General features: G+C 39.0%; 1 protein-coding gene across 2 annotated transcripts; it reads left to right on the top strand.

Annotated features, from left to right (window-relative positions):
- The first annotated feature begins 1,692 nt into the window (after positions 1-1,692).
- On the top strand, positions 1,693-25,269 carry LOC139934546 (dermatan-sulfate epimerase-like protein). Of its 2 annotated transcripts, none has more exons than XM_071928802.1 (3): positions 1,693-1,797; positions 14,904-18,403; positions 19,572-25,269. In XM_071928802.1, the coding sequence occupies exons 2-3, from the start codon at positions 15,037-15,039 to the stop codon at positions 19,778-19,780; spliced, it is 3,576 nt and encodes a 1,191-aa protein (XP_071784903.1). In that variant the 5' UTR covers positions 1,693-1,797; positions 14,904-15,036; the 3' UTR covers positions 19,781-25,269. The 2 variants fall into 2 exon arrangements, with proteins under 2 accessions (XP_071784903.1, XP_071784904.1); XM_071928803.1 differs by lacking the exon at positions 1,693-1,797 and adding an exon at positions 7,826-7,993.
- The last annotated feature ends 25 nt before the right edge of the window (positions 25,270-25,294 follow it).

Genomic DNA, 25,294 nt, shown 5'->3' with positions numbered 1-25,294 from the left:
TGCCTCGAAAATGCGTGGTTTTCCTTTTACCTCGTCGACTAACACGGTCGGCCATTTATGAAAGTCGAATTTTTGACTCCCATAATTGGCCGACCGTGTTAGTTTGCGACGTAAAATGAAAACCGTGCAATTTTGAGTGATACTTGTGTGGATCATTATATTCTACTTTTAAAACATCTTTCTAACTATAATATGCATTTCATGACAAACGGTTTCAAACGCTTTTCATAGACCAACTCGTCCGATCCAAGGCAGCGTGTTCCTTTAAATTTCCAAACCCTAGTACTTTAGTAGATTAAAAAAAAAAACATGCCAAGGTAACTCCACACAGATGTGCCTATAAGCCTTCCCATACACCCCACCCCCAGCGGCCATATAGAGGGAAATAAAAGAAAAACAAACACTGTTAACATTCCCGTTAGTTGAAGGAAAAGCATTGTCTGTGAGCGCTGCCATTTATAGAAGCATCTGAGGAAGGAAGGTGACAGGTAGATTTTTAATCCCACACAAAAAACTCCGTAAAATGCATAAAATATACAGTGAATGATTCACATAGTTACAGTAGGCCTACTTCAACTAGTAGCCATTAACATGTCGATAAAATAATATTACATTACCTTTGTCGGGCTTTTAGATTTTCTTTAAAACAAGTCGACGTTAAAAAATAATATGTTAAGTGTTTTCGAAACTAAGCGTGGGTGGGTCAAAAGAAACTTCCAGAAAGTCGATACGCAGAAGACAAAATACCCAGCTGGTGGACAGGATCGTCGATTTAATTTCAAAAAGTAAAAGTTGTTTTCATATTGAACATTACCGATTTTGGAGACCTCAAGATCTAAAATATTTGCTTCATTGTTCTTATCTAAACTTTTAAGTTCGAAATTTGGGATGTGAGTCAAAACATTATCGATTTTCTTACCCCATCTTTCAAGCAGCCTCGTATTGAAAGGGCGTTTTTTTTTTTTTTCGTGCCACGCCCACTTTTGGCACGTTTTCCATGTTTCACATCAGCCTCCATTTTTTTAATGGGCGACTTTCACCCATCAGTTTATTAAAGGTAGGTACATTCATTACCACATTAAAAAAATTGTCGGGTATACGATACGAGCTAGACTTATGAACAAGTTTGAACAAAGAAAAAGAAGAAAAAAATGTTCCACAATAATGCTATTTAAAAATACAAACTATCACAGTGTTATATCATGGAGGAAAAAATTAGATTTATTCCTCCATGGCCGTATATATATATTTTTTTTTTTAACTAACCATTATTTTGTATTTTTTGTATAGCTTCCATGTAGGCCTAAAGTAAAAGGCCTATTATTTTATTATAGTAATTTATTCACAAAATATCTTTTATCTAAAAAACGGCAACAACATTTATGTAGGCCTATAATCGTTTCTTTTTCTTTTTTCTGATTATATCATGAAGACAATCGAGTCAATGGAGTTATAGACTGCCAATGAGGTCATTTCTGTAAACGAAGTAGTTTATACCTCGATCATTCTGGCAGATCATCAAATTAAATTTTACCAACTTCCTTTCGAGTTTGACATCTCGCGAACTCAAGCACTTGATCATTCCATGATTCGAAACTCACACAAAATGCCACGTACGAAACTTGTGCGACCGTACGGCCTTGCAAAAGCGGTCTGGTACCCAGTGGTCTGGTGGCATTGACGAGCAAATAGCGCACATGTGGAACTAACCATAAGGAAGGAAGCGTATGTAAAGGTGGCTGAAGTTCCTGAAAGTCTGCTTCGTCCGACCGAACGTCGAAGTCTTCCGAAGTGAAGGTAAATTACTGTATTTTTGTCTGGTTTACGTCGGTAAATTATCAAATTTATGCTTCAATCCATAGGTCTCTATGTTTTTATTGAGTTGGAGTTGTTTATATTGCACGTGGGACGGTGAGAATGTAAAAAAAACAAGAAGTTATAAAAGTTCAAGGGAGTCACGTTCTGTTGTTTCCATCTGCTCTTTCCCCTGTGTTCACTCAGCTGCACAGCTCAGCTGATGTGTACATATGTACAGCAGGCAGTGTCACTAGCATGACTAGGATGAATCTAAACTAGCTGGTGCTGGGGCCAATTTCATAGAGCTGCTTAAGCAAAAAATTTGCTTAAGCACGAAAATAGCTCGCTTATTTTACACATGTTACTGGCCAAAATGTCATACCATATACATTGCTTATGCCTAGTATTTAGCTGTTGTTTACTCAGCATAACAATTGAGTGGAGTCTTGGCCGGTAATCTGATTTGGAAAAGTTTCCGTATGGCGCCACCACTTTTTCATTCGATATGAAATAATATAGTATCTAATTTACCTCAATGAGATATCCCTTTTTGTAAAAATGAGTGAAAAGGTGGTGGCGCCATACGGAAAGTTATCCTCTGATTTTACTAAGCAATGAATTTTTTGCTTAAGCAGAGAACTGACTCTACTAAGTAAATATTGTTCTATTGATGACTGAGTACTTGAATTGGTTGGTGTTGCCCCGTGGAACTTTGAATGGAGCACTTACAGTACACACTTAGTTACACTGTTGATCTTTCGATTGGGGTAGTTGTTGACCAGCAGTGTAATTGAAAGTAGCCTCTCTTGTGTGGCCAACCTCTGAACCCCTGGCCACCACGTGTAAGGCCCTATTTCTTAAATACACTAGTCGCTCAACGGCAATCAACAAAGGCGCTTCCCCTATGGGCGGGTTGGCGGTTTAAACCAACTAAATTTTGTGTTCACTTCCTCTTACCACATGGTATGTACTGAGCCTTGTCCTGAGTGCTTTAAATGGATGTTTAAATAAATATAACCTTTTAAAAAGAAAAAGAAAAAAAAGAAGAAAACAAATAATACTACTAATAATAATAATAATAATTCCCCAATGTATCCTACTGAGCGCGGCCCTTTTTGAATGACTGCAATCAAGTCATGTTGTCATCAACCAGCACAGGCAGAGCGACAATGCGAACATAATTCAAGAACAGCTGTTTTATGTGAATATAGATTGGCAACTTGAACTGAATGTTTGCGCCGGTTTAGCGCTACAGACATAAAACAGCTCCATTGAACTGTTAGCACCCTCGTGCGTTACGACAACAGCCAAACCTGTAGAATGAAGAACTTAGGAATTTTTAGAACATTTTCTATGTTTTACATGTATATACTCCATGCCAAATATTATTTGTGTGTACTAAACTTGTTGCTAGATTTAGGTTTGTCTCAACACACTGTACATACATAGTACATAATCAGTTTATCAAAATCTCAGGCCTAGAAGTACATAAAAACAATGAAGGTCCCATTGTTTCCATTGCCCATGTCTTGGCCTCATTGCCCCTTCACAAGTTCCCATTGTACACTTTCAGGTTTTTCAATGGTAGCACCCTTTGAAAAATGAAAATTGCTTTGCCCTCTCAATGTCAATGAAAATCGTGGCCTAAAATCTGACAATGTACATGTACTATGCCTAGTGTAAGTTGTAGCTCAGGAAACTTAAAATTGCTTCCACAGAAGATTGTGACAGTAATTGGTCGTGTTGGTCTTTGAAAGGCGTTTTCAACCGTTTCTTATAAAATGCATATGATTAGAAAGATATTCTAAAAGTATAATGTAATGATCCACACAAGTATCACTCGAAATTGCGTGGTTTTCCTTTTACCTCGTGGACTAACACTGACGGTCATTTATGGAAGTCAAAGTTTTGACTCCCATAAATGGCCGACCGTGTTTGTTCGCAAAGTAAAAGGAAAACCACGCAATTTCGAGGCATATTTGTGTTGATTATTGTATTCTAATTTAAAACATCCTTATATAACCAAGTGGTTACAAACGCTTTTCAAAGACCAACTCGATCGATCCAAGGCAACATGTTCCTTTAACAGGGTAGATTCCGTAATTGATTTCTCTTGCATAGCAGAGCAATATGCCACACAAAATGTTTCAGTTGCTCCTCGGAAATCAATGCTACTCAATATTGACATTCAGTGTGCTGCACAAAATAGGGTCAGTCAATTTTTTGTTGCTTAGTTACTCTGAGATTGCATCTGATTGCAGACCCGAAAAAAATGTGTTTTAAGTTTCTAGTAAACTAATTTATAACTTACTTTAGACTGAAAGTGTAAACTATTCCAAAGTGTGCATAAAAGTTGTTTGGTCGGGTTTAAAAGAAAACAAATCACAATGAATCTTGTTTTGAAGGGATCAGTTGGCTGACCATCATTTGAACAATGTGTGAGCTTTCCATACAACAATTTTGGTCTGAGAGCACCATTTGCTCTGTTTTTTCTCGACAGTCATCAGGTCATAATACAATTTCAAATGGGTCAAAGGAAAGACATTTCCTTTTGTTTGTATCCTACCTCACCAATCCACTATTTTCCTCGAAAAAACACAACAATTACAATTGTAATTTTCCTTTAATGAGGTTAAAGATGATCCTGTATTGGTTACTAAGCTAATGTACATGTAGAATTTGAAAAATTTAATTTTTTGAATGAAGTATCAGAACGGTTTTAAAGCTTTAGACCTACATGTACTAACATTCTAAGTAACACAAACAAAGTTGTGGTGGTATTTATATAGCCTTGAGAAGAACTGAGACATAGTAACCAGGCCCATGGTACTTCGTCAATGTAAGGGCAAGGAAGGTTTTTTTTTAAGAGAAATTATACAAATTGGAAGGGTTGGAACATTTCAAGAGGCACCAAGGCAATGATGACCAGGGGCATTGTTGAGACGATACTCAACGCAAGCAATTGTAATTGCCTCCTTTAAGTATGCAAAGTCTTCTTAACAAAAGTGTTTTGTACGAATGTCTGCAAACATCTCATGAGTCCATCCTAAATAGCAACCAGGTGATTGAGGAAAAGTCCATGGTATTGTACAATGATGTATTGTGTGACACACATGTTTGTTACCTTTTTTTAACCGTTGTATGTGTGTTTAGTCTGCATTCTGTGCACCAGGGCGTGAAAACACCCGCTGGGCTGAGTCCAGTCAAGTGCTTGAATTGTTACAGACTTAAGCCTACATCTTTTAAATAATGCTTTGAATGCTTTTCAAATTTAAAACCTCCATAGTAACATGTCAGCAAATAGCAAATGGAAAGAGAATTACTTCCAGTTCTGAGGTACAGGACTTGTGGCTGCGTTCTCCCAACTAAAAGTGGTCCGCTGGTCTCTGTTCTTACTCTACATGTGTATGGCTTGACAAATGCCAGTTAAAACACTTGAGGACCAGGCAAAATTCACTCCAATTGGTCACTGCTTGTTAGTTCAGTGTTGAAAAACAATCCTATTTCATTTCAAATAATAGACTGATGGAAAACTGGTGGACTAGTAAAATGACAAGCTATAAGGCCGAATAAAAAAAATACCAGTTGATCGTCAAGCCTGCTGGCAGTCAGTGATAAACAAGTTTTAAAATGGGAAACCCTGCATGGGCTAGTGAAGGTTTGCTGAATCTGAATGTGTCATTGCAGTCAAAATGCAAGACACTCTTACTAGTTACTAGAACTTGGTTAAAACCAATCACACGACCCACACACATTGTTGCGACTATACCAACGATAGAGGGCATTCTCTGAAAGCCACAAACTCGTGTGCGGTGGTGGGTGATGGAAGAATTCAAGTTTTCCAAACAGTACCCCCTATCGCAGCATGGCGGGGAATCGCGGTAGTTTGAAAAATTTCTTGCAGAGCAACTTCCACACGGAAAAAAATGTGTGTGGGTTCAAACATTGGCCTCGTGTTTCCCTTGAAAAACAAAACAGATTTTTCAAGAGGAAGTTTATGAAGAAAATATGGGCTTAGCCCTCAACATACATACATGTAGGCCCTACATATACCGTAATTTTCGGATTATAAACCGCGGTTTATATGTTGATTTTGACATTTTTTTGAACTCCTGCGGTTTATTCTCCGGGCGGCTTGTAAGCCGACGTATAAATATTTAAGAGAAAAAACGCCATTTTTTAAAAGAAAGATCGTTCGTAAACTATTCTAATAATGTTTTTTTTCTTCAACGAGAACAAAAACCTGCCTGTGTGATGACAAAATCCTGTTGAAAATCCCACCACAATTGTATTCCATGTTTCCTTTGTAAAACGTTTATCAACCGCTCTCAGCTCCCCCTCTCAGCGCAACTCGGGCTAGACTAGACTGGTGCCCGTCTATTTATCATAGCGATCTCTACATGCTGACGTCAGACATTCAAGCTATACTCGTGTCTCAGCGAAATAGACTCGTCCCCTGTCTATTTATCCCACGATCTTTACTGACGTCAGACATCCAGGCTACACTCGTGTCAGCCAGCGGTTTCTTCAGGTCAACCACGCACACCGCAACAGCAGAATGGTGGATGGACGTACGCAAAGAACTATGCCGCGCCGGGGGTCAAACAAAACGTTTTCAAACCGCCCTGATTGTTGAGTCCAGTAACATTGGGAATTTTATTTCCAGGCGGCGCAAATATGAGGGCGTTGCGCAACCCGTCGGCGAACATCGCTCAAGACGGTGCCCCCAACATCTGTTGTGCAATTTCGAGATTGAGCAGCGCAATTAACAGATTGCTAGCTTTACGATCTCGCATGTGTACATGTGCTTAATGTGCACGCTGCATGATACATTACTACACACACGCTACGTCCGTCCGCCCGTCCGTCGTTGCAATATCTGTTGTGGATCCTCGTTGTGGGAGAAACAACCACTTTTCTTTAATTCCCTTATTGAAAGACCCATTTCAACCTTATTTCCCGTCTACTCCGATGTTTAATAAAAGTGAATCCTCTGTCCTTATGATTACGCAAACAATAAGGTAGCGCATTTTGTTTCATTACTACCGCTATACAATAAAAGTGAGGGAACAACTTTAGCCGTCCCCATTATTATTTCTTTTATATTTTATAAAGGAATTTTTTTAGGAGCTGTTTACATGTTTAAAAATTTTTCCTTTATACATTGTAAACAGAAACAACAGTCATAGACAACTCTCGTTTGTGTTGTGGTAGCCCTGAAAAGGACTGTTTGGTTTTGGTTTGTCTATTTTCTATTTAAACAAAACGGAAGGCAAAGGATTCCTTGGATATAAATCTTCGCACTGTTTCTTTATCACTGCTTCTGCAGACGAATCCTATGTTGAAACGATAGTCAACGCACTGTCTGAAGTTAATTTTTATTGCAACACGATCTCACTTACCTACAAATAAAGTAGGATTTAACTTTGTCAATTTTTAAAACTGTTATTGGGTTTTTTCCAGTATCACAATAATAAACGTATTTTCAGTTGTAACTTTCATCAATAATTATCCAACACAAACAATAATGTGGTCCCGCAAAGGGGGTGCTGCCAGCTTACAAAAAGAATACTATCCTATAATAGATCATTTCAATTACGATCAATAGTGTAAACTTCAATACATTTCTACTCTAATTACGACGCAACTCCCACATTGCGGCAACTATACAAGACTGACTGATGTGCCGCCCGCCTGTCACTGCACATCGCCACAAAGAGGACCGCAAACAAGCACGGCCCCTTTGTGTGTACGCATGCGGTGATTGGCCGTTTGATGATTGGCCGTTTGATGATTGGCCGTTGTTGATTGGCCGGTGATAGTTCCATTCATAAAATCTTGGCTAGACTTCGGACGGATCGAGTAGAGCGGCTGCACATTGTACAACAAATAGCTTGAACGTCTGACCCACGCTTCGAGGCTCGGGGCCCAGTCTAATCAAACGTGGACAACTTTTGTCAACAGAGGGCGATGCGATGCAGGGCAAAGTTCAACTATTTCTCGGTGTGCGTTGTCGACCGATCTTTGATTCACGGACAGTTTGTTGCCAAAGAAGTTCATAAAAAATTGTCATCAAATCGCAAATTCTTGAAAAGGGTTGTTGATGGAAAAAAGTATAACTCAGGACTGATAGTGTGAGATAAAAAAAATCACCCGTAACGCGGCAGGTTTGCGTACTTCACTTCCGTGTTTTGAGGTTAGTTATTTCACGTTTTTTTTTTATTTTGGTCGCGGTTTATACGCCGCGCGGCATATACGCCGACACCTAAATATTTTTTTGTATATTTTGGGGAAGTGCGGTTTATACGCCGCGCGGTTTATAATCCGAAAATTACGGTACATGAAGTAGGTCTACGTGCCAATTAAAGGATTTGGGTACTTTTTCAAAATGTCCACAGATTTACATTAAACTTACAGGGTGGAAAGCTTCCCCTCAAATATTACTAACTGTAAAGGTTATGTAGTTTTTGAGAAATGAGTAAAACAAGTCACAAAATAATTTTGGTCTCATGAGACCAAAATTATTTTAGCATGTAAAATCCCCTTAACCAGTTCTAATGATATTATACCAAAACCATAGCATAACTGGTTAATACGCTTTTACATGCTAACACTGAGACGTAAATTATCACTTTTACTCATTTCTCAAAAACTACAGCCCCTTAGTAAGTACAATTTCAAGGGAAGCTTTCTACTATCACAATCTTCAAACTGTGTAAGTTTAATGTTAATCTGTGGACATTGTGTTTTTTGTTAGGAAAAAGTACATTATACCCTTTAACACTAAAAGTGAATTAACTATCCAACTTGCTTTGTGGTGCATATTTATAGGCCATGGTTAACTGAAGTTTTGGTACGGTTCCAAAGCTAATTAACTTTTACCACAAAATACTAGACCAGAAACTGGAACATTAATGATAGCAAAAGGCCTATAAAAAATGTTGTTGAAACAAAACAAAAAACATTTTCCTTTGTGGGTTTGCTTTTAACCCGATGAGTTATCACTTTTGGGGGCAGTCAAAAGTTCCAAAACTCTCTTTGAACCCATCCCCTCCCACTCCCTCCCACTCCTCAAATTGAAAAATTGAAAAAAAATGCTGTTGTGATCAATTTTTCCCACACTCTACTAAAAATCCGCGTTACAGTGCTGAACTATGCCACTATACCATGGTGACTCCACAGCAAGCCTTCTGAGGTTTGACCTTTGGCAGGTGAGGGTCAATTGGGCTGGTTGGATGATTGGTGTAACATGTTCAGACAGTTTTTTTGGTGTATTAGATGGGAAAGGTCACTTTGTTGACTGTATTCATTTTTCTTTTGTAAGGAGGTCTTGAAGGTAATTTTCAACCACTTCAACACGGTTATTGAAAAGGCAGAGGGAGGGTCACACCAAGGTTTCTTGCTTTGTCGACGGAATGAACTGGAATACCATCAATTTAAATAGAAGATAGTGGGATTCGAAAACTACGTCACTTCAAAGGGAGTTGTTTCCCACAATGTTTTATATTATCAACCTCTCCCAATACCTCTTAAAGCCATAATATAATACACTTTCGGTACAGAAAAAAAAAAAAAAAGTTCACAGATTTACACATAATTTACAGGGTTTACAGAAGGTAATGGTGAAATACTTCTCTTGAAATATTGTTCCATGAAATGCTTTACTTTTTGAGAAAACATTAAAACAATATAAATTCTCGTTAGCGAGAATTACGGATTTATTTTAAACACATGTCATGACATGGCGAAACGCGCGGAAACAAGAGTGGGTTTTCCCGTTATTTTCTCCCGACTCCGATGACCGATTGAGCCTAAATTTTCACAGGTTTGTTATTTTATAAATAAGTTGTGATACAGGAAGTGTGGTACTTGGACAATACTGTTTATCGAAAGTGTATAATGGCTCTAATCAAGAAAGGTTTTATGATAATAATTATTTTGAGTAACTATCAATAGTGTCCACTGCCTTTAAGCAAGTTAAAACAACTTGGTGGGGGGAAATACACAGTATTACAATGACACAAATGCAATTTTACTGTAAAGTTTACTTTTGAATCTTGTTTGTAGTTTTTCAAGCTCTAAGCTTCAAGGTCACTCATGTCAGTTCAGGAAGAATTCCAGTTCTCAATGGCAGGACTACCTGTGGTCATGGAAAGGCCACCATTGACTAGAAACAATTTTTGTTTCGTTTCCTGTGACCTGGTTTTGTTCAGAAACCTGCTGATGGTAACAATTGTTTCAATATGCAGGCATAGTACTTCACAGAGCCAATGGAGACAAGTGTTGCCTCTGTTTCCCCTGGTTGTTGCCTTGGTGCCCCTTGAAATGTTCAAATACAAATTTACAAATATTATAAATTTCTTAAAGACAGTGGACACTATTGGTAATTGTCCAGTCTCCTCACTTGGTGTACATCTACGTAAACATGCGTAAAATAACAAACCTGTGAAAATTTGAGCTCAGTAAGTTGCAAGATATGAATGAAATAAAAAACACCCTTGTCACATGAAGTTGTGTGCTTTCACAGATGCTTGATTTCGAGACCTCGAATTCTAAACTTGAGGTCTCAAAATCAAATTTGTGGAAAATTACTTCTTTCTTGAAAACTACGTCACTTCAGAAGGAGCCGTTTCTCACAATGTTTTATACTATCAACCACTCCCCATTGCTCGTTACCAAGTGAGGTTTTATGCTGATAATTATTTTGAGTTAGTACCAATAGTGTCCACTGCCTTTAAGGAGGTTGTTTCTATAATGAGAAAAACCCTCAGTTTCAAAATTGAAGCATCAGGCCTTAACTTGTAAAACAAAATATTAAAATTTTCTGACTCAACTGCATATTTCACTAGATTTTGTACCAACTTTTGCAAACAGTACGTTATGACTGCACCTGGCAACAGCTACCCTGCTAGCATTACGCATTGATCAAAATGGTTGACAACAACAATGGTGGGTTGATGGTGGGTTATTATTATTATTATTATTATTATTACTGGTTTATTGTAAAAAACATCTGCTTGTCGCAGTCCAGAGACTGAATTAAAATACAGATTTACATTTTTATATAAAATTTTTAAAAACAGAGGAGAAAATTTATACACAAGAAAAATTTAAAAATTAAGAGCATAGTCAAAAGAGACGTTATGAGAACTAAAATTAGATAAAACAAAAACAATAAATATTTAACAAGCACACTAAACTAACAACCCAACTGAGACCAACCCCCCAACAAACAAACAAACAAACAAGCAAGCAAGCAAGCAAGCAAGCAAACAAACAAACAAACAAACAAACAAGCAAACACTCAACCAGACAAACAAACACATAAAAAACACACTAACAAAAAACCAAACACACACACGCAAAAAGGAAAAAAACTGGGAATAAAATCGATGGTAAAAATATGAGGCCTGCCAAAGTGTGTTACATGATGAAAACAATTTCAAAGACAATGTAAACAATGACTTTTCTGTACGTAGGCCTACAGTGAATTATTGTGTATTATTAAGAGCCCCTTTTAAGGAAACCAGTCTTAATTGATTCAATTATTGTTACACAAGTACCACTGGGTGAAATGAGCTTTGGGTCATGGCAAATTTCATAAAAATTACCCAAGAACTATCGATAGTATGAAAGTGTGCCCATGGGAATTTTGAAAAAATGGGAAATCCCCGGCAACACTGCAAAGAACAAAACTTTATTTTTACCAAGCAAATTGTTAAAGTTCCACAAGACCAATGTCTCATCTCAACATTGTTGTTGATGTTGAAAATCGGAGCACTGCACATGGTGTGTCAAAAGACAGGCCTACAGTGTTTATTACACATTTTCTAGTTTGTTTAGTTTGGAGCCAAAACCCATTAAATATAAAAGTATGAAGGAATAATCCATTTACGGCGAAGGCCAGCTTTTCTTAAAATCTTTGAAATTAACAGTCTCTTAAAATTAAAAACTTGGGGTGGGTGTCTCAGAAGAATATTTATTCATCCTTGGTAAATGTACTTTATTTCTTCGTATGCCGGGCATTTATAACGTGATCTGAAAACTGTTCAGTGACCTTATTTGTTTTCCCATACTTGACCCCCTTTTCCAGCATTTTACAGGAAACCAAAAAGTTTTGTCATGCATTAAGGCCATGTCACATCTGGCAATTTACAGGCAACCAGTTCCAGGCAATCTCCAATCAGAAATGCCATTCACATTTCAATGTTCACCTATTTTTCTTGTAGATCGGAAGACAGTGTAAAAACAAATTACTCATGTGCAAGCTAAGTGGTTCCGTAGCATGCACTGAAGTTGATTTGCCTCCAAGTTGCCTGTAAAAGTTGCCTTGTGTGCCAAGGCTCTTAGAATCGCACAAGTCTTTGGGAATGTTTGTTGTCGTAATTGAGACCAAGGCCAAGACCAAGACAGCAGGTCATGGCCCACATTTCCTAGTAGTCAGCAAGAGCAAGCAAGGATCTTTTGTTGGTCCTTGCTCTATTGATCAAAGTAGGGATCAGAGCCCAATTTCATACTTAGCCTGGAGCACTCAAACTTGATAAGCACAGACAAGTATTTCTTAGAAGAAACAGGTATCCAGCCCAAATTACATTCAGTTATGCACTGTTATGATTCAATTTTTGCATAGCAAAGAAATTCGTGTAGCATTACTTTCTGCTTAAACAGCTTATTGAATTTGGGCCTTGGCTTGACTCAGTGGTTTCTACCCCGCCTCCTACCTCTATCATGTCTGTGGACCCCAGTGTGAATCCCACAACTAGGGATCAGGTTGCCTCAGTGGTTTCTTTCTCTGCTTTTCACCTCTGTAGACCCTGGTTTGAATTCCACGTCAGATTCAGAGGTGGAATGGGTCTCCCATCAGGGGGGGGGGGGGGGGTCCCTTTGTTTGAGCCCTTCTCCCAGAGTAGGTTGCCTCAGTGGTTTCTTTTCTTTCCTTTCACCTTTGTGGACCTCGGTTCGAATCTCACTCCAGATTTGGAGGTGGATTGGGTGTCCAATCAGGTTTTCGCAACTAGGGATCAGTTTAGCTCGATGGTTTTTTTCCCCTGCCTTTTGCCTCTGATTCGGAGGTGGAATGGGTTTCAGATCAGGGCCCAATTTCATATAGCTGCTTAGCATACAAATTTGCTTAGCATGAAATTTCTTACTTGATAAAAACAGGATTACCAACCAATTTTCAATATGTTGCACATTGCTTGTTATTGTTTTTGAAGCTGTTGTTTGCTCATCCTTAAAATCACATGGAAACTTGGTTGGTAATCCTGTTTTTATCAAGGAAGAAATTTCATGCTAAGCAAATTTGTTTGCTTAGCAGCGCTATGAAATTGGGCCCTGGTGGGGGTTTCTACTAGTTTGAGTTCCCCTTCCACAACTGGGGATCAGGTTGGCTCTTTCCTTGCCGTTCACCTTTGTGGACCATGGTTCAAATCCCAACTCATATTAGAGCCTTTGGTTTGGGTTTTCATTCCCTATCATGCCCACAGGCCTACATCTAAAACTTAACATTTCTTCTGGTTAGGGTTAGGGTTAGGGTTATTATTCATCCTGTTGTTGGTGCTAGTTGGATGAAGATTATTTTGGAATATTTCAATATAAAATGTTTACTTGTGTAGAGTGGATTGACCCCCCCCCCCTTTGTACTTCGTTGGGTCACAGGGTGTATGTTTTCTGGTTGTTCTTTTGACCCTTTCGGAGCAGAAAAAAAAAAAGTTTACAGATTTACAAATAACTTACAGGGTTTACAGAAGGCAACTAGGAAAGACTTCTCTTGAAATATTATTCCATGAAATGCTTTACTTTTTGAGAAAACAGCAAAACAATATAAATTCTTGTTAACGAAACGTGCGGAAACAAGGGTGGGTTTTTCCGTTTTCTCCCGACTCCTATGACCCATTGAGCCTAAATTTTCACAGGTTTGTTATTTGATATAGAAGTTGTGGTACACAAAGTGTGGGCCTTGGACAACACTGTTTACCGAAAGGGTCCAATGCCTTAAAGTAATTTACATGTAGCAGTAGGGCCCAGTTAGCAGGTTAGTGCTTGAAGGTCATAGGTCTGGTGCGTGGTTAAATATGGAATGCTCACCAAGCACCAAACATCCCCAGGTGTCATTGAATGAGAGAAATCATTCAGCAAGTTCAGGGGGTGCCTTTAGTCTGGTGACTTGCATGAAACAAGGTCACTCGAACACTGAACACTGAGTGATTCTTGACTAGCCAGTGCCACTGGATCAACCTACTTATAAATGCACTTTACATCAGTTTTCACTAGCACTGTGGTACTGTACATGTACATGTAATGTCCAATCAATTAATCTCAAGTTACATACAATATACGTACATGTACCATAAAATGGGGTGGCATTGGATAAAATTTGTGTTTGTTCCCTCCAGGTTTCTTAATTTTTTTTCCAGAGGAAACGTTTTGCAATAATAGGCCTACCACTGTCAAAATGAAAATATGACTAAATGAAAACACGACCAATGGTCCCCATATAAAGACAACAAACAAACTTCTTATTAACAATGCATACGTACAATAATGTACATAATCAGTTGACGTAAACATAATGTATTCATACAGCCGAGGAGTCAGATGCCTTTTTTACGGTGATCTCATGTTAACTTGCAGATGATCTTTCACTTCTTCAGCTATATTTGTATTCCTTTGATGCTAAAGGGCGCTCACATTGCCTGGTAAAGTCATTAAGTTGTGGAACTTTTTGATTTGTTGCAGCTGTGCATCTAAAAATGCACATTTCCTCATGGTTTTGGCTTACTATGGTTCATGGTTTGTGTGTATAAATCGTGGAAGGTCACTAACTGAACATTAGTCTTACAAACGTGACAGGTACAATAACATGTACATGTACAATGTTGACATGCAGGCAGGTTGCTTCAGCGAGTGTCATTTAAAATCATTTGGAAATATAACAAAGTATTGGAAGATATCATTTTGCTCAAATTTTTGCATATTTTCTTACATTCACAAGGAGAACTAAAGACTTTTTACCCTGAATAATTGGTTTCATTTGTTTTGTCTTAAGATTAAAAAAAAGACTTTTCCTTGACTGATTGACTGATTTTTTTTTTTTTTACCCACAGATGACCAGGGATTGAGCCAAAATGTGAACGAGCAAGCAATAAACAACATGGAGATTCTTTTCAGCTGACAATACACCCATATCCATATCATTGACCTTTTGGCCTGTGAAAAGTAGAGGTCACAGGAACCCAGATGGCAGACAGGTCAAGAACTCTGAAGGGTGGTGCCTTACCCCTGCCCAAACTGATCTCCACCCTGCATACAATGATGTGGTTGACAATGGCGCTGTTAAGTCCTGTGGATACGGAGTTCACAACCCATCCGATGCTGTTCTATGATGCGGAGAAGGTACCAAGTTTGATTCAGAACTCAAGAACTACTCACACTCGAGTATCGAGTATCCTACAGACAGCCGCTCGGACAATGATCAAAGAAAAAAATCATTATTTACCGTCGACCAACTATGAAAAGTTTGGCAGCCACTGGAACGAGGTGTACGGGAACAATCTAGCCGCCCTGGCTATGTACTGCGTTCTTTACCCTGAGGACTACGAGGCTCGTGAGTTTGCGTTTAATTTCATGGATAACATGGTGACCCTGCCCAAATGGCAGGTGATAAGCATCCCTGAGGATGAGGTACCGGTCGCCCATTCTTTAACGGGGTTCACAACAGCGTTTGACTTTCTGTATCCGGTAATGGATGAAAAGCGGCGGTCATCTTATTTAAAACGAATCACCGATGTTACGAGAGATTTTTATCAGTTATCTAAAATCCGTTCATGGGGAAGCCAGTATTTGCAGAATCATGTTGCAACGAATTACTTGGCCCTGTTGCACGGTAGCCTTGTTGTGTCTTTGCATTCGCCAGAGGCACACACATGGATTGCCCATGCCAGAAAGAACTTTGAGAAGACGATGGTTCTATTAAATCATATTATAGATGGGACATTGGATGAAGGTGTTGCTTATGGCAGCTACACAGCTCGCTCGGTGACACAGTATGTGTATTTGGCCCTACGCCACTTTGGCGTGGACCACCGCCAAGACTTGTGGTTAAAAGAGCATTACTGGTTTTATTACAACACTGTTCTACCAAACTTTCAGCGCACTGTTGGTATCGCAGACAGCAATAACAATTGGTTTTACGGCCCCGAGAGCCAGCTCGTCTTCCTCGATACTTTCGTGCTGAGAAACGGGCACGGGAACTGGTTAGCAGAAGAGATACGTCGCCATCGGGTTATGGAACCAAAAAACAAATTGGCCCCGTCCGAATCACAGCGTTGGTGCACTCTCCACACTGAGTTCTTGTGGTATGATCCCACCCTCAGGCCGACTGCACCAGCCAAGAGCGGTAAACCCAACCTGCATGTGTTCAGTGACTGGGGCGTGGTCACTTACAGTAGGGTGGCGCCGAAATACCGCGACGATACCTTTCTCGCCTTCAAGTCCGGCAAGATGCACGGGCGGGGGATCTTTGACGTGGTCCAGAGGAATATGTATTCATCATGGGTCAACAAATGGAGGAGTTTCAACCCAGGGCACGAGCATCCCGATCAGAACATGTTTGTGTTTGCCCCTAACGGTCAGCTTTTCATTTCCGATGGACTGTACGGACCTAAGTACACATATCTAAACAATGTCCTTGTGTTCTCCCCGTCTCCAACGAGTCGTTGTTTCAATCCCTGGGAAGGGCAGTTGGGAGAATGCGCAAAGTGGCTCGGCTGGCGGCTGAAGGAAAGCGAGAAGTACGGCGGGGATTTGATTACAGCGAGTTCTTCCAACGGTATGGTGCATGTTAGCGGCGAGGCCAGGGATAGCTATCACCCTGCCATGCGATTGAATTCAGTCTATCGTAGTCTGGTCCTCCTCACTCCAAATGTCTTAGTGGTTCTGGATCACATAGAAACCCAGTCGACGTCTCCGCTCACACACGCCGCAGCGTTCTTCCACAATGTCGAGGCCGTCTTCAAGCAAGCAAGACTGCGAGAAATGTACGGGGCCAAAGCAGTCATCAAAAACTTGGAGTATAAAATGTTTTGGGTCACGCCGGAAGGTCAGAGTCCCAGGGCATTTGTATCGAAGCAGTCCCACCCGTCAGAGTTTCAAAAGCGAGAGACTAACTTTGTGAATGTCACCATGAAACTTAGGCCTCGTGTGACACGTATGGCATATGTTTTCGTCGGTCCGTCTGAAACGGTTCTGGATATGGGATTCTTGGAATCCAAAGAGAATGGTGTCTCACTTCAGTTAGAGATGGCCAATATGGACTACCGCATTACGACGGCCACAAAGCACAATGATCCCGTTGCGCGTCAGCAGTACCTTGGCTATCCAGGGTACGTGGTAGTTAGACGGGGAAAACGAATCGTCAAGTTTGGCGTCAACACAACGCTAGATGCCGCCACCGTCAACAGTAAACCCATTAAGAAGTCAGACAATTTTACCAAAATGAGCCTGTTCCTCCTTGCCGTCATGCTCGGACTAGTCCTTTTGTACTTTACCAAACGAAACAACCGCATCAAGATTACAAAACGCAAGAACATCATTATCATTGTGGTCATCTTTACATGTCTGATCACACTATCAAGGTACGGCTTGGAGTGCCAGAATGCCAGTTGCCTTCCCTTGATTGGAACTGCAGAGCTTCAGGTTGGAAAGAAAGAACTCAAGATTCCCAAATCAGTCTTGAGTCTTCCCTCGGTGGTGATAACATCTCTACCGGGAGCGGGGTCAGAAATACTTGGATGGCTGTTTTACTATAACCCTGACTTTCTTCATTTGAAGGTGCCATCAGACCTAATTCAGCTTCCAGAGATCGAGACGACTTCCATTAATCCTTTCGCCGATGCTTGTGTTTGGACGGAGAAGGAGGTCAGTCGATTTCCCTCCTTTGCGAGTAGGATAAAAATGCTACGCTGGAGTCGACATGAAATATTCGGCGGCAGGAAGAAAAAGTCCAGGAAATTGATGATGTGGAATGAAACCATTGAGCAGTTGGATAGTAATCGGGATGACCAATCAGGCTCGCCAATGAGAAACTTGTTGGCCGCCAAGACAAGGGAGGCAAGTGCCAATAAACCTGAAGAGGTCAACTACAAATTTTACACGGACGACGATCTGATGAATCACGAGAGTGAGTTTCCCAATGCCCAGAGCGTCCTCCACTTCCAGAGCGGAAGCTGGGGACTCAAACTCCAGTGGCTGCAAAGCGTTCTGGGCGACACCCTGCGCAGTCTGTACGTCGCCCGCGACCCTCGGGCTTGGGTAGCAAACTTTCTGCGTGACGACATGAAGCTTTACAACTCGATGAACGTGGCGCAGCAAATACAATCCCTCACTCAGCAGTACCATGCATCGTGCAGTTACAATGGACTGGACAGTGCGATGTACGAGACACTGAGGCCAACGCCGCACAAGTTGTTGGCTACGCTGTGGGCTGCGCATACAGATGAGATGCTGACGTCAGTGATGAAACTTGGCAAACGATACAGAGTGGTTAAATATGAAGACTTGGTGAAATCTCCCAGGAGTATGGCTGACCACATCTATAAATTTATAGGTAAGTGTTATTAAGACTTTGTTTGTTTTGCCCTCGGAATTGGCGAGTACGTGCAGGTCTGAATGAGTGTTTTTGTCCTTGTTTTGTTTTGCAGCCATCATGTGTACACCACCTCACCGTGAGGAGTACCCATAAAGGAAAAAAAATCAAATCAATCTTTCCCAGTGCTGTTTTTAATCTTCACGTGCCTTTTTTGCCTAAATGCCTTGGTTGATCACAACCCCTGGGGTGCGTTTTGGCGCCCAAAACCACAAGCGTGTTTGAGCTTTGGTTACTGGTTGAGCATTTTCGCATGTTTGGTTGAACTGCTGTGACGAGGCTCGTTGAACCAAATGGTATACGACTGGTTGAGCCGGTTAATTCAAGGTGGCTTACTCTTAAAAGTTTAACAAATATTCAATAAAATTATTTTTTTAAATGACGCATAACAATTACAGGCAGTGGACACTATTGGTAATTACTCAAAATAATTATTAGCATAAAACCTTTCTTGGTGACGAGTAATGGGGAGAGTTTGATGGTATAAAACATTGTGAGAAACGGCTCCCTCTGAAGTGGCATAGTTTTTAAGAAAGAAGTAGTTTACCACGAATTTGATTTGGAGACCTCGGATTTAGAACTTGAGGTCTCGAAATCAACCATCTAAACGCACACAACTTCGTATGACAAGGGTGTTTTTTCTTTCATTATTATCTCCCAAGTTCAATGACCGATTGAGCTCAAATTTTCACAGGTTTGTTATTTTATGCATATGTTGAGATACACCAACTGTGAGGGCTAGTCTTTGACAATGACCAATAGTGTCCACTGCCTTTAAATAATGCTACCGATTTGTTAGCAAAAGTCAAGATTTACCAAAGACGAACTCGATGCGTAGCCTCCCCTTCCAGCTGTTTAGTTAGAATAGCGGCTCTATGATGCTGTCCAAGCAAGGAAGGCCTTGACAAGAGGCTACTTGTTGGTTTCTCCAGTAGTGGATTTCACAAAGAGTTAAGACTAAGTCTTATCTCGAGTTGAGACAAGTTACTCTCCCTAACTTAGGATTTGCCATACGTTTTTATTATCTCCGAGGACTAGTCCTAAGTTAGGACTAGTCCTAACTCTTTGTGAAATCCACCCCAGATTCATCAATTTTTTTTTTACTTTTCACGTTTCCTCCCCGCTTCAGGTTTCCCTCTGCCCCCTTCCATGGAGCAACAACTCGTCCAAGCTGCACACAGCGGTGTGGTCCTCAACCCGCACGAGGGCGTCATCCGTCCGTCGTCCCTGAACATCTGGAAGACGGAGTTGACCTCAAGCCAAATCCAAGATATCGAGGGTATCTGCTCACACGCAATGAAAGAACTGGAGTACAAACCCATGGAGACCAAGAGCTAAGAATAAATAACTGCTTCTGAATTTATGTCAGAATACAACCTCTGTTGCACCTGGGACTGTTTTCATAGAGCTGCTTAACCAGAAAAATACTGCTAACAATTTTTCGGCTCAGCAAAAACAGGACGCCAGTCATAGGTGGTACAATTTCACCTGGTCACCTTATCCCACCCGAGTAAAAGGCCTATAATTAATAGCCTTATTCTGGTCAGCATATCTGGTTTTGCGTTTAAGAAGCTCAACAAAATTGAGCCCCGACCTTGCGGCCTTGGTCTCCCCTCTTCACTATCCTATTGAAAATGGCCATACTTTTCTGTCTGAATGAAATGTCTACTACACCACCATCATACCTCTGAGGAAGGTCTGGTTTTGATCTTAGCTAATGCCATTTCCCTCACTAGTTTTATAACAAAAGGCATTTATATAGTGCCACTACTACATCCATAATGCAGCATATTAGTATGTGTATTTAACTAATTTTTTATACACTTCTTGAATTTGCATAAAGAGTCAGATACTCTGTTGGAGATAGTGGGTTTATTTTAGGTATGGGAAGCAAAATGAGAAAAAGGTGCGACTTGATGCAGACTTGAGCAGCTTGACAGAGGCGAGTTGTGTCAGATGCTGAGCGGAGGCTTGAGACAGGCAAGATGATGTGTACAGGTAACTAGGTGCTGCGCCATGGGGCGCTTGTAAGTAGGTGAGGTTTTGCGGTAACGTGAAAAATCTCTTTTCAGTAGTGTCGGTTCTGAAAAGACCTGGTGGTTGACAACTCGACACTTATACACAAACAATTATCATGAATGATCACCAAGTTTTTTTTCTGAAGTTTCCCAAAGCTTTACTACTTAATGGTTTGGGTAAAGTCACGGTTTTTCGGTTAGTTTTCCTGAAATATACAAGATTTGATCATACTCTAATATCGCAGTAAAATCCTAAAACAAAATGGGGAAACCTGGCTGGGTGATAAAAACATGCAGAAGAGAAGAGATTGTCAAGTACATTTTATATACTTCAAAACTTTTTAGATCTTCAAGCTGACAGCTCCTCACTCCACCATTTTACTTTTTAACCAGTTTTTTTTTGTTTGCCTCTTGAAATCGACCACCTTGATATCACGACTAATGTATATAGTTAATGTGCAAGACGAAGTAGTGCCGTCCAGTTCTTACACATAAAACAGTTACAAGTAAAACAAAATACGCATTAATATTGATGATACGATCAAGCTAAATGAGACAGTTGTCAGAAAAATCAGTAAACAAGCCAACGGGTGAATTTATTTCAAAATATTTGTTTTGTAAACTTAAATGCCAAAATTCGTCAAAATTAAAACTAGCAAACTCACTTCCTGATAAATGACATCAGAAAGGGGTTAAAATTAGCATTGAAAAAAGATGTGCCAATATGTTTCAATAAACAACTCAATTTAAAAAAACTTAAAAAAACAAATTCTCTTGGGGTTTCTTCTTTCACAACTTCTGAACCAAAAATAAATGTTATCAAAATACCAACAGCATCAAAGCAAAGATTATGCTCTTTTCAAATGTGAACAAACGTTGTGTTTAATGACCTGGGTCGACAAACAACTTTGTTTGATTGCATCAAGTTCAAAGGTATTTTACATGATTGTTTGAGCTGACCAACTGATCACAATTCAAGACAATTCATGTTTTTTTTGTGATCCACAAAAACTAACAAACCAGTAAAAATTTGGTTAGATGTACATGTAAGTACACATAACAAAATAACTGCATTTCTATTTTTTTAGGTTTTCAGATTTTCCAAAAATTACTTATGTTTGAGGGAAATATTTGCTCCTTAAATGGTTCTAATACGAACTTGACAATCAGTTAAGATTTAAAAATATAATATTTAATTCCTTTTGTTTACCCTGTCCATTTTTTATATTTTTGTACCATTAACACTGAAGGTTTCAGTGTTCTTTTCGGACACTCAGAACTTGTTCTTAAATCTTTGTGTCTTGATTGTGATCTCTTGAACCTCTGGGTTTGGTCTCCATCTAAGACTTATTGATCTCAACTTCAACAGGGTACTGCTAAACATAACGACCTTGTCGTTGGACAGGTAGAAAGAAAGTATGTGCTTCCTGCGAATGCGATGGTGAAGCAAATTTTGACGTAATAAATTTGCAACAAATCATTCGCAACTATTGAAATGTGTTGAACTCTTGTGAAACATTCATTTCATGTCAAAACTCGCTTCGCATTCGCAGGGAATAAGAACCAGACTTTATAAGCAGGCTAAGGTTTTTTTTTAAATAATTTGTACGAGCATGCAACTCCAGCTGATTTCCTTTTTTGTGCTTATTTTTAGTCCCTAGAATATTGTCTACAATTAAGTGGCTTGTCTGTACTGCTTGCAGACTCAGTCCATCATGGTTCACATTGAATCACACTTAAGGATGGTGTATATTTTCTTGTAAGCTTTATGCTTGGGAAAACAAAATGCATTTCAATTACAACAAATGTTTGGCTTTTAAAACTCTACTCCATGCTTTCTTTAGATGCAGCTTTCGATTTTGATTAACCCCTTTTGGTGGTATTGATGTTGGTCAACAAACTGCATCTAAAGGCAGTGGACACTATTGGCAATTACTCAAAATAATTATTGGCATAAAACCTTTCTTGGTAACAAGTAATGGGGGAAAGGTTGATGGTATACCACATTGTGAGAAACGGTTCCCTCTGGAAGTGCCATAGTTTTCGAGAAAAGTAAATTTCCAACAATTTGATTTCGAGACCTCAGATTTAGAACTTGAGGTCTTGAAATCAACCGTCTAAACGCACACAACTTCTTGTGACATGGGTGTTTTTTCTTTCATTATTATCTCGCAAGTTCGGTGACCGATTGAGCTCAAATTTTCACAGGTTTGTTATTTTATGCATATGTTGAGATACAACAAGTGAGAAGACTGGTCTTTGACAATTACCAATAGTGTCCACTGTCTTTAAAGGCAACCTATTCAAGGCATAGACAAAAAAAATAGGGTATTAACATCTGAATTTCCACCCAATTTGTTTATTATAAAAGCTATAAAAAACTACCTTTGTGTGCTAATAAAGTGTTTCCTTTTTTTGACGAGGCCTTTATGTTAAAGCCAACACTTTTAAAAAAAAGTATTTAGTGTGGTGTTAAAAATAAAGATTTTAAACCTTTTTTATCAGTAAAAAAATTATTTGTGAAACTCAAACCTTGATAAGTCTATCAGCAGGTAATAAACACAGTAGCTGTTTGAAGCCATTGGACCCTTTTCGGTTCAGAAAAAAACAAAAGTTCACAGATTTACACATAATTTACAGGGTTTACAGAAGGTAGTGGTGAAAGACTTCTCTTGAAATATTAGTCCATGAAATGCTTTACTTTTTAAGAAAACGGTAAAACAATATAAATTCTCGTTAGCGAGAATTACGGATTTGTTATAAACCTATGTCATGACACGGCGAAACGCGCAAAAACAGGAGTGGGTTTTCCCGTTATTTTCTCCGATGTCCGATTGAGCCTAAATTTCCTCAGGATTGTTATTTTATATATAAGTTGTGATACACGAAGTGTGGGACTTGGACAATACTGTTTAATGAAGGTGTATAATGGCTTTAAAGATGTTCTATTTTCATATAATGTAAGCAAACAGGGTCTAAATTCATGAGGCCTGTAATCACAACGACTTGCTAAGCACAAACAAATCTTACTCAGCAGACACTGAAAGTCCGAAGTGTACATTGTCTGCTTAAAAGCTTTTATGAATTTTGGCCCTCATCGCGAGCAACAATCATTGGATTTTCTCAAGGTATGGGACAAAATACATTTGTTTTGATCCGATCCATCAGTTTACCACCAAATATAAAAATAAGATGTTTTTACAAAATACTTCCAGACTATTTTTGCTACTACTAGTATTTTTTGCATAATACCTGCTTCAAAAAAAGTTGTTTTAAGTTAATCGTTGAGAACTTAAGTGTCAAAAACTATGCAATATTTGCCATTGATTATGCATTAGTGCATAGATGTATTAACATAGCCTCTTTTGTAATAAACGAACTACCTTTTTTGCTTTGGTGCTGACTATGTAAAGTACATGAATTCAAAGATCTGTTTTACTCTATATCTTAACAATAAACAACTTCATTTAGAAGCTGAGATACTTGTTTTTGTCAATTTATCTGTTTTGTTAATTAATATGGCTTGTAGGCTTACCCCTTACGATTTTATGCAGTTTAAGCCCAAATGTCCATATAAATTGCAAGGCTAACCCCTTGTGATTTTATCTAATTTTAGCCCACAGTTAAACATAAATTGTGATTTTATCTAATTTCAGCCCACAGTTAAACATAAATTGCAAGGCTAACCCTATGTGATGTTATCTAATTTTAGCCCACAGTTAAACATAAATTGCAAGGCTAACCCCTTGTGATTTTATCTAATTTTAGCCCACAGTTAAACATAAATTGTGATTTTATCTAATTTCAGCCCACAGTTAAACATAAATTGCAAGGCTAACCCCTTGTGATGTTATCTAATTTTAGCCCACAGTTAAACATAAATTGCAAGGCTAACCCCTTGTGATTTTATCCAATTTTAGCCCACAGTTATACATAAATTGCAAGGCTAACACCTTGTGATTTTATCTAATTTTAGCCCACAGTTAAACATAAATTGCAAGGCTAACCCCTTGTGATTTTATCTAATTTTAGCCCACAGTTAAACATAAATTGCAAGGCTAACCCCTTGTGATTTTATCTAATTTTAGCCCACAGTTAAACATAAATTGCAAGGCTAAGCCCTTGTGATTTTATCTAATTTTAGCCCACAGTTAAACATAAATTGCAAGGCTAACCCCTTGTGATATTATCTATTTTTAGTCCACAGTTAAACATAAATTGCAAGGCTAACCCCTTGTGATTTTATCTAATTTTAGTCCACAGTTAAACATAAATTGCAAGGCTAACCCCTTGTGATTTTATCAAATTTTAGCCCACAGTTAAACATAAATTGCAAGGCTAACCCTTGTGATTTTATCCAATTTTAGCCCACAGTTAAACATAAATTGCAAGGCTAACCCCTTGTGTTTTTTATCAAATTTTAGCCCACAGTTATACATAAATTGCAAGGCTAACCCCTTGTGATTTTATCTAATTTTAGCCCACAGTTAAACATAAATTGCAAGGCTAACCCCTTGTGATTTTATCTAATTTTAGTCCACAGTTAAACATAAATTGCAAGGCTAACCCCTTGTGATTTGATCTAATTTTAGCCCACAGTTAAACATAAATTGTGATTTTATCTAATTTCAGCCCACAGTTAAACATAAATTGCAAGGCTAACCCCTTGTGATTTTATCAAATTTTAGCCCACAGTTATACATAAATTGCAAGGCTAACACCTTGTGATTTTATCAAATTTTAGCCCACAGTTAAACATAAATTGCTAGGCTAACCCCTTGTGATTTTATCAAATTTTCGCCCACAGTTAAACATAAATTGCAAGGCTAACCCT

This window comes from Asterias amurensis, chromosome 3, assembly GCF_032118995.1.
Source record: "Asterias amurensis chromosome 3, ASM3211899v1".
NCBI lineage: Eukaryota > Metazoa > Echinodermata > Asteroidea > Forcipulatida > Asteriidae > Asterias > Asterias amurensis.
Note: the sequence above shows the minus strand (reverse complement) of the source record. Positions and strands in the feature narration are given on the sequence as shown.